The following is a 10,598-nucleotide window of genomic DNA, read 5'->3' as shown; positions in this document are numbered from 1 at the left end:
TCCGAGCGCCGCGCTGCGCTCAGCAGTGCCAAGAGCTCTGAAGCACACCAGGACGACGCGCACCCAGGGCAGCAGCAGTCAGGGTGTGGAAGTTGCCATAGTAAAGCAAACTACCAGTGCCCGGCTAATCCACTTGCTTACCCTCCAGGACAAAACAGCTTGCCCTGAAGAACTGTGACATCTCATCCTTCTAAAGCATTCTTCATCCCACAATAAAATTATTCCACACAATTTAAGAGTCCCAAGCAGACCCTGGAGTCTTCCTCCCACACAAGCTGAAGGATTTCTGTCCTGGAGGCTCTTGCTCATCACAGCCAGCTGCAAGGCGCTGCTGTAGCCACACAGAGAGACCCAGACAGTAACTGGAGCCAACAGCCCCCTCCCAAAACCCCCCGGGGCTACCGACAGAGACCCAACGGAAGGGAGATGGTGCTCAGCAGACTGGGGAGTTTCCTGCCTGCGCTTTCAGCGTGGGAAGGCTGATGCCAAGAGTGCTCTGCTGGGGAAAGGAAAGCGCTGGGACCGTTGGAAAAAGGAGACAGTTGTGTTTTATTAAGCAGTGAAGTGGGCCCAGGCACTCACGTATGGGAGGAAAAGCAGGCCCGGTCCCAGAAGTTGTGGGGTGCATATCCCAGGCTGCTGAGCTGCCTCCATGCAGAAGAGAACACCGTTCTGGGGAGGAGGGCACAGCAAACCCCCACAGCAAAGAAACGGCCCGGCAGGACGCAGAGCGCTGGGCAGCTCAGGAGCTGAGCACAGGCACAGAGAGGGACACGCAGGGGGAAGCAGGGACACTCACAGCCTAGTTGCAGTTCTTGGGCAGGCGATAGACACCTCCTGAGTAGATGAGTTGCTGGTCCCGGACCTTTTTCTGGAGGAAACCCTGCAGCTCTTGTATATCGATCTCTGTGACCACTGGGCCTGTCATCACAAACATCTTCAGCATGCTGTGAATCCTCTCCAGGGACAGGCTCTCGAGGTTGGTCAGCATAGCCTGGATGTACGTCCAGAAGAGCTGCAGAGGGGGACACACAGGCAAGAGTAAACCGCACTGACATCCAGACCGTCAAGAAAAAGGGTGCTTTAGCATCCCGTATCCCAAAAGCAGCACAGGGCTGTGGCTGGCAGTAAGTTCTCAGCCATGAGCATGTGGCCTTCAAACAGGAAATACCCTAGAAGAGCATCAGGTGCTGGCACAGGCAGCTAGAAAGCAGGATTAGACGTGCAGTACGTGCACGACCCTCAGTGGATAAACACCAGTATGACACCTCCGGGTTGCACAGTGGCACAACACACACACAACGTGACACACGAGTAGGAAAAGCACTCTAAGTGTCCAGGAGCCACATCCCAGAGAGGGCAAAGATCCAGCTGTAAGTGCTGATTTAGCCTTTTTGGCAACCTAAGCACAAAACGCGCTGCTTGGGTGAATCCAAGAAAGTTGTGAGTATTTTCAAATATGAAATCATGTCTCGGACTTTTTTTAAACTGAAAAAAACCACCTTTAGAGGGGTCCAAATGGCTGCCTGGCTCAGCAGCCGGGCACTTTTCTATAGGGAGGGCTGCGATCCAGCACCTGCACCAGCGAGCACTAGTCAAGAGATACCCACTTCAAAAAACCCTCAGGCTGGACTCAGCCACTTGGGAGTGGAAAACACAAATGCAAACTGCAAACTGAATCATCTGAATGAGATTCCCCAAAGCCAAAAGCACGGGATGTTTGCTTCATGGGCAGCCGAGCCACACAGGCGGTACCTGCAGCTCTTCCTCTTTCTGGTCAGCCTGCGATGCCATGGCAGAGTCGCCCTCCTCGTCGCTGTCGATCAGAACGACCTTCTCCACCTGGTCCTTCTGCTCCTCCTCGATGACGGTGAAGGTGCCCTGGGGCTCTTCGCGCAGGACACCCTGCTGCAGCCACAGCGTCATCTTCCGCTTCAGCGACGTCACCGGCACCTTGAGCACATCGCTCAGCTCCGTCAGCGTCCAGGTACCTGCAGAGCCCACGGGTATCAGAGCAGCACAGGACCTCTGCCCCCTCCAGCACTTAGTATGAGGAAGGGGAAGGCGGGGAGGCACGGCCAGGAGGAAGCAGTGGTGTGCAGCGCCCGCCTGACAGCGGGCTGGGTGCTGAGCCGTGGCCCCGCTGGGTGCTGTCGCCTCAAAAAGCTGAGCCCTTTGCTAGTCCCAAGCCCATGAACCAGGTCTTGGTGCTGCTGCCAGAGCGTTCAGCCACCCCGGTGACGTGGCCTTCCCACCACCCACCCACGGGAAGCACAGACACGGGTAGGAACAGCGAGCCTCTGCCACGCACTCACTCTTGGTCTGGAAGTGCAGGATGATGGCGGCGTGCACAGGGGAGACGGAGAGGGAGAGGGTGCGATCTGCCAGCTCCACGTCCAGGCTCACCAGGCCCAGGTGGTACTTCCAGTTCAGGGTCCTCATGGCCTGGAAAAGGGGGAAGCAGGTGCTCACAGAACATCTTCTACCAGGAACCCCTACGTGCTGCGTTACTGCACACCCCCCTGTACCACCAAGGCCAGCTGCCCTCCACCCACCTCTGCCAGATACAAAGGCCACTCCCCACCTCCTGCGTCGCCCGCAGTGCCACCCCCAACAGTTCCCTCCCCCTTCACGGGAAACAGCCTCCTTGACATGAGTTGTTCAGCCCACACCCAAGACCAATGCCCTCTCGTGCCTGAAAGTCAGTCAACTCAACTCTGGCATAGGGCTGAGGAAACAGTGGAAACACTCAGGACAAAATGACCGGAAAACACATACTCATGTGGGCAGGAATTCCTCAAAAGAGAAGCAATCTCTTCTGACACTGATGTGACAAGACCACTTCTTGCTTTGAATGCTGAGGATGCTCAATGAAGCTGCTCCCTTCTTGCATGCCCTCCTGCATCCTCTCCTAACTAATCTATTGCAGGCACAGAAATCAGCTGGCACCCATGTCTGACACGTAACCACAGCAGGAGAGACAGGGTCAGAGCTATGAGCCCCCCAGCCCCGCGGCACGAACCACCTGGTCTATAGTGACAAGTTCAAGAAAGGATACAGAAAACCAAACCTGAAGAGCACAAGTGGACAGGCAAAGAGGAATGTCTGCATGACACACCAAACTGGGTTCAGGCTGGCTGCAAAGAGCCATCTGCATGTGCACAGACACTGCACTGGCACGACAGCTACATCCGAATCATCCATGCTCCAGATGTGAGCTCTGCACTCCGACAGATAAGCAGCTGCAAGATGAGAAAGCCAAGACCACAGCTCTGGAAGCGACCTAGATCTCTCCTTGCTTCCAGACAGATGCTCCTGCTTCCAACTCATCCTGTAAGCGCAGAGCAAGGTGCCCCTCCCCCCTCTCTGAGTGCCATGATCAAGTGTCTGGAGAATCCTGCACGGTTGTTGGTGTTTGCTGTGTATGCCTCTCTCCCACCTTCCTGTGCTGTTTACAAAGGCACAGATTCCACCTCTGTCTGAGCCACAAACTGACCAAAAACGCTTGTCCCAGAACTGTCTAACGTGGAGTTCAGGGACCCTCCAGAAATGCATGAAACAACCCAGAGGAGACCACAGATGGAAGAGGAAGCAACATTCACCTAACTCCAGACTAAAAGCGAATCTTAAAATGAGACCATGTTAAAAGAGCTTTTTTCCAAGAGGATGAACAGGGGAGGAGAGGCCCAGGATGTCATTCTTACTGCTATGGAAAACCAACAAGCTTAGACCAGACTTAGTCTTAGACCAAGAACTTCCACCTCAGTATCCGTTAACGAACAAACACCGGCCTATTTTAGAAAACTCTGTTCGCTAACCGCAGTCAGCACCACCACTCAGGCACCCCACGACGAGGTACACCCTCCCTTCGCCACAGCTAAGCGAGCGCAGCTTCTAACCCCGACTCAAAGCTGAAGGACCCTGGGATACCACCCGAACAGCGTGGGTGTGCAAGCAGCTAAAATGTAAGGGATGTTAAAGGGGACTCGGCAAAAACAGTGAGATGTAAGAAAATGTGAACAGCATACACCTGTTTTGAGGAGGGTTAAGGTTGCCTCACCTTCAATTTCTCATACTTCTTGGAATAGGCTTCCATGGCTTCCTTGACCTGCTCCGGAAGCTCTAGCTTCTCCTCCTTCAGCGGTGGCCAGAACTCACTGGACAGGATAACAGCAACAAGGCTGAACGGTGGCTTCTCCTCCTCTGGGAGCTTTTCTTCCTCATCCCGAATGTTGGCGTTAATGCGCCGTGAGTCAGCCATATCCTGGGAACAGCAGAGGAAGCTAAGGCAGCCCTTTCTCTTCCAAGTCAGTGCTACCCCTTAGAAGCTTAAACAGGGTGACTAATGTTGGCACCGAGTGATGATGCTGGGGACACGGCAAAGGACCTTAGTGTCTACTAGGCACTAAGAAAGGCCGCTACACCCTCAGAAACTTTTGTGGGGAGGTGGGGGAAGGGTTTACAGCTCAACACTGGCCTACACTGGAGTCTCTCCAGACTTGTCTTCTTCCCACATTGCTCCAAGTGAATTGAATTCCAGAGTATCAACCTCAGAGGAGCTGGAAGAGCCCAGCTCTTAAATGCCAGAGTACTGCACCGCAGGAAGGGCAGGAGAGACGACAGCACCAGAGCAACCACCCCCCAGAGGCAATAACTCAACCCACAGGGCTTAAAACACAGACAATTTTGAATGCCCTTCTGCCTGCCACAAGTCACCCCTCTCACTGGGGTTCTGGGAACCCCACTTTTCTAAGAGACCATTTTTGGGTCCCTCCTCAAGTCCCTCCCCATCCCCAAGGAGCTCAAACACTCAGGACTTGAATTAAAAAAAAAAAAAAAGAATTACTTTTAACATGACTTCACAATAGTGCATCTGAGCTTCCCCAAACCGCAGCTTCAGCAGCTCCACGTTGCGGATTTCCCTGAGAAGAGAAACAACGGATCAGACACGGGACCCTCAGACCAGCCTGGCCTGGCCTCCACCCCTTGCCACACAGCTAAAACACCTGTTCCCTGGCACCGGGGTGCTCTTCCTAGGAAGGCCTGCAAGGCACGTTATCTGAAGGGGATGTCTCCTAGCATCCAAGCAAGGAAAAATCACTCCGTAGGCCAGCAGCTTTTGGAAGACCTTCCTCTCCCTTTCCTTTGGAGGAGCATGGCACCCAGCCACCCCCGACACCACAGCGCAACCTCAGCATCTGGCGAGCCCGAGACTGCCCATCCCAGAGGTGGCTGGCACTAGCTGCACCTCAGCGAAAGGAAAACCACTGCACCCATCAAGAGACATCGCTGGGTGGCAACTGAGGTTTCCTGATGCTTCACCACTTTTCCTTACTTTGACACTTTCTGCTGACCCCCAAGCAGCCTGTGCAGGTTGTGAGGGCCAGCAGAACACGTGGGCTGGAGCCAAGAGGGTGTTGGTGTCTCCAGTATCCTACACGCTGCCCTGTCAGTGCAAGTCAAGGGCAGGGACTTGGCAGCAAGCACATGGAATTTCAGATGGAAACCCAAAGCTGCAGAGGAAATGGCCAAAGACATTCCTGGCTCCAGAAATCGCTGTTCACAGGACCGAGTGTGCAGCACACCTTCACCAGGGGACTGCACCTGGAAAGCTGGGGGCTGGGTGTTTGCCTCTCACCTCTCAGCACTGTAGTTAAACTGATGGAGCAGCCGGTCAGCCAGCAGCGTGCGGTATTCGTTGATGAACAGGTCCTTGCTGCCATAGATGCTCACCAGCAGACTGATGATGTCCGAGGACCGACGTTTGGAACTTGATTTTCCTAGTGAAATCCAGCAGAGCACAGCACGTGTTTAACAGCGACCTGCCCCCGCTCAGCTCGAGGACCAGCAGACGAGCGGCTCAAGGCTGCAGACCGCCGGGGAAAACAGCAGTTAGTCTTGGATCTAACCTGGATCTGCATCGACGGGGTCAGGAACCCAGTCCCCTGGCTCCGAGATGTCATCGTCACTCTCCTGGCCGTTCTCCAGCGTCACCGGGTCAGCTTTGGAGAGCTCGTTTGCAAGATCACCGGAGCCCTCGGCATCCCCTGTGAGACCGGCCACGATCTGCCGCACCGTGTCTTCCCGAGTCCTGCCAACGGGCAAGGGAAACAGAGCGAGTGAAGGGAAGGGGAGGGAGAGGGGAGGCGTAAGACCGTCCCACGAGCCCCTTACCTCAGATACTTCCTGATGGGCTCACAGGCGACCTCCAGGATAACCATAGAGGGGTCAAGCTCCCGCAAGGCCTTGATGGCCGAGATATAGAGAGTGATGATGTCGGATGTGTTGACTCCTGCAGGAGAGGGGCAGAGGGAGTCAGACTCCCAGAGCACAGACTAATGGCCTGGATGGGAGAAGCCGGGATGCTCCAAGCCCTCTGATCAATCTGTGGAGTCGGAGGCAAAGGGCTTGGCTGCCCTACTGCCCCAGCCAACGGGAGAGATCGGATCTGTATGTCTGAGAAAGCAGCTGCAGCCATGAACACAGGCACAGAGACTACTACAAACCAGCAGAGCCCAGACCCCGCGTTAGGAGCTCAGAGCACACGCAGCAGAGAAGCCTTTACCTACCGGACCAAGGCTAAACTTCTAGCTCAGCTCCTCAGCAGGAGGCAAAAAGGGGCTGGGATATAACAGCTATTGCTGCCCACGCACACTCCAGCACCGAAGGCAGCGACATGCCCAGCCTGGCTGCCTCTCACTCATCACACACGAGGTGAGGTGACGGCTCCCAGGAGATCCCCACTCGTGCCCAGGCATGAGTGACATACGCAGGGATGAAAACCCACCAGGATGCAGGAGTCGCATTTCCAGAGCACTTTTCAGGGAGCTGAGCAGCTGCTGCCTCTGGTTAGTCCTTTCCAGGCAGAACTTGAGGTCCTCCACAGCAGGCTTCGACTCTGGGAAATCTACAAACGGAGCAGATTCGAAACAGTGCCACGCTCCGTGGGAAGGCAGAAGGCGGCAGTGTGGCACATCGGGAGATGAAGACAGATCTATCATTCATCCAGCCCAAGTCCAAGAGTGAACGAACACCGAACAGGTCATGCCTACCTCGAATGATGCTGAAGAGCTCCTCAATGCGCATGCTGGCATAGATGCGGTAGAAGAACCTTTGGACGTGGCACCGCCAGCGCTTCAAGGTGCTGCTAGCTTCCGGAGAGGAGCGCGCCAAGGAACCATCTTGCAGAAAAATTCTGCTGAGCCAGCCAATCACCTTCTCAATCCACTGCACAAGGAGAGGGAGAGCACAGAGTTGGTGAACCCCGCAGCTGGATGCACAACCGCGTCCCACACTAACTCCGACACCAGGCAGCTACCACAGGAAGCCCAAATGAGCAGCTAGCCAAGGGCAGCATTTCCTTCAGCAGCCCTCCACACGCACCCTTGCCCGGGTTACAGCCAGGGAAAGCCTGGCTGAAGGAATACGAACTTCACCTAAAGATACAGGATACAGGCCATGCAGATGTACATGAGAAGGTGAGGGGTGACTGAGGACTGTGCACAGGCACTGGGCCCCAAAAAGGACAGGGCATATTCAAAAATATTGCAGACTGTTCTCTTCTTGCCAAATTCCATTCCATTCTGTAAGAGCAGAACTATTATCTTTATAAGAATATGAGAGTATTGCCCATCACGCCATCCTTGGCCCAAAATGTCTGTGATCCCTGAAATCAGTGAAGAGCAAGCCAGCCATCCCAAGGACTCACAGACATACCCCTACCAACCAAATGCAGCCACCTGAAGCCAAGACCTCAAATACCAGCCTAGTCACTGAATCATAAAATAAAAACCTGAACAGGGAGCATCAGAAGGTTAATTTTTTTCTATTTGAGATTTAGTTTTCTAGGGAGAAATATGTAATTGTCAAATTTCAAAGGCACTCAACTGCAATATCCAGGTATTCAAAAGAAATGCCCCTTTTTTTTTCCCCCTTTAAGCTGGCAAACACATGGTACTTCTTGGGATAGTATTTGAGAATTAATAGCTACTAGATATTAGGTTTTTTGATAACCCAGCTCCAACAGCCTGAAGCAAAAATGCTAAGTCAAGATCCGGTTTGCTGCAGTTAATTTTTAATTACCTACTCGATGGAGGGAACAGTGAAGAAATGCACAAGTTCTGCTCATTACAAGGCAAGACCAATCTGAGAACTACAGGGATCTAGGAAAAACTGTGGAAAAGCTGATAAAGAATTCTCCTACAGGACAAAAGTGAAGGGCTATAACTGCAGAAAGCAACTCCGTTTTAAGGAGTGTAAACAATCCCCAGGTCACCCCAAAGCATGTCACCCTAGGTCCAATAAAGTGTTGCACAGCAACTAAAGGGAAGTAAACACGCAAGGACGGCCCGTGCCTGCCGAGGACAAAAGCGGCCGGCGTGGCAAACAGCAAGGAAACTAGGACAAGCGCGGAGAGCAGCCTGGTTCGCATGGCAACCTGACTTCACACATTGTTCCTCAACGCAGCCAACTGCAAGGTCATGCATCGAGGGCTAAAGAGTGCAGAGCCGGGACTGTGTCCTGGAAGAGCCATAACGTGGAGGAGAACTTTATTTTAAGGACATACTGGGTAAACAGCCCAACATGAGCTTGGTTTAAGGTGGCAGGAAAACAACTGGGTAGGTGCAAAGAAGGTTTTTAATTCTGTACGTGGCACAGTGGCGAGATCAATACCAGAGTATCGCCTCCCATCTTTGCTTCCTATTTTAAAGGGATGCTGAAAAATTGGAAAAAAGAAAGAAAACAGCCACACAAATTTAAATTATGAGCCCACCTAGACAGAAGGAGGGTTCTCTGCAGGGCAGGTGGCACCACATGTTCTCGTAGTTTGTAATTCCCTATTACTACAGACATCAGCCGGTGAAACAGAAGGCACAGGTCAGAGCAAACCTTCCCCAGCAGCAGGAAATCAAACCGGGGCGTTTTACCCACCTCTTCTGCCAGGGGTGGTGGGAGTCACAGCCCAGGACCAGGCATTTTCAGGTAGAATCCACTTTCAGCCCGAGATGCTAAGCCAGCAACAGAGCGGCTGCACAGCTCCAAACGAAGGGCCCCCGCTGCCCAGACGCCATCCTTACCTCCTGGAACTCATTCAGGAAGGAGTGCTCGTATTCCCCCCTGCAGCGCTGCTCCATCCGCTCCTCTATCATCCGGTGCAAGATGGTCGTGACAGCATCGGCGCTCACTCTCTCCAGCAAATTCAGTCGGCGGCTACAGACACAGACAGTGACCCAGTTCAGAGCATACGGAAGCAAAGGTACAAGCCAAAAAGAAAATCCCACTCCCTGAAGGCACCTTCCTCCCTCTGCGGCCCACAGATGCAGGCACAGCTCTGCTTAAACGCTCTGACAGCCGCAGGGATGCGTTACACGTGTAACACATGACTCTGCTGCTACCCCACCTTCCTTAGAAACATTATTTTCTATGAAAAATTCTATGAAATTCTATGAATTCATGAAATTCTATGAAAATAGTTCTCCTAAATGAAGCTTTTTCATTTAGGAGAACTTGCTTCTTTGTGGACAGAAGGCCTCAGAGCAAGAAGAAGATATTCTCATATCCAGGGAGAGGAACTTTCTGTCTAAAGAGCTGCTCTAGTTCAACCACAACCAGCTGCAGAAACCCTGCGTCAGGTTCTCTAACCGGTCCTGGGATACAGCCTGACCCCACATGTAACTCCTCCTCTTATCAGGTCTCAAGAAAATCTGCTGCTGTTCCCCATCCGGACGTTCCGAGAGCCACCTCCCCGTAACCCACGTACAGAATGTCATTGAGCTGCTGGAACTGCTCCATGGCTTTGGGGCACCAGCACTGCTCTCTCTTGCTGCTGCAGCCCGCGCACAGCAGGCTCTCTCCTCCGCCTTCCTCCGTATCGCTCTCCTGCTCCGTCTCACTCATGCTGCTCTCGCCCTCACTCATCCCATCTTCTCCTTTCTTCCACTGCCGCATGTATATCCTGAAAGTGCGGCTGTAGAACTGCTGGATCATTTCCTGGAAGGACTTGGTAGTGGAGAAGAAAAGGATGGCTTTGAACATGGTGTAGACCTTTTCCGGCAGCATCTGAGCGCCTGTCCCAAGGAGCAAGCCCGCCTTGGTCCACCTCTCCAGCAGTTCCAGGCTGTTCAGGTAGGGGTCCAGGCGGCACTTGAGAAGACAGAACGCGTCCAGGAGGAGCGAGGAGCACTGGGGCTCCTCAGCCGTGTTTTCATACTGGCTGATGCAGTTCCAGAACTCGGGAGCTATGTTCGCCTGAAGGTCCGTCTGCAGCACCTCGATGAACCACTCCTCCACGACCGAGTGCAAGTCGTAACACCGCAGCACGTCCAGGGCTGGGCGCAGGTCGGCATCCTTCAGCGGCCCCACAGCATCGGACCTCGGAGCTGCCTGGAAAGCGGAGGGGACGCCAAGTTAAGCACACAAAAAGGCTTCTCTAGGAGGATCTGCGGCAGAAGAGATCGCTCACGCCAAAGGACGGGGACCAAACGCGCACGGACTCGGCTGTCCAACAGCACCAGGCAGACACCTGGTCCGTGGGGAGGTGCTGGGGTCTCGGCCTACGGAAGCCAAGCACCCGTCTCCCAGGCCCAACACCCAAGCGC

At 53.7% G+C, this 10,598-nt stretch overlaps 1 protein-coding gene across 1 annotated transcript; it reads right to left on the bottom strand.

Moving 5' to 3' along the window:
• Positions 1–776: 776 nt before the first annotated feature.
• ANAPC2 (anaphase promoting complex subunit 2) lies at positions 777–10,383 on the bottom strand (the record flags this gene model as incomplete). The annotated part of the gene is made up of 12 exons (XM_010159932.1): positions 777–1,015; positions 1,756–1,991; positions 2,316–2,445; positions 4,061–4,264; positions 4,847–4,922; positions 5,639–5,780; positions 5,910–6,091; positions 6,175–6,292; positions 6,788–6,907; positions 7,053–7,227; positions 9,078–9,210; positions 9,761–10,383. Coding segments are annotated over 12 exons (2,352 nt in total), but the record flags the coding sequence as incomplete, so codon positions are not given.
• Between the last annotated feature and the right edge of the window lie 215 nt (positions 10,384–10,598).

This window comes from Eurypyga helias, unplaced genomic scaffold, assembly GCF_000690775.1.
Source record: "Eurypyga helias isolate BGI_N326 unplaced genomic scaffold, ASM69077v1 scaffold49029, whole genome shotgun sequence".
Lineage (NCBI taxonomy): Eukaryota > Metazoa > Chordata > Aves > Eurypygiformes > Eurypygidae > Eurypyga > Eurypyga helias.
This window is presented reverse-complemented; position numbering and strand designations above follow the sequence as displayed.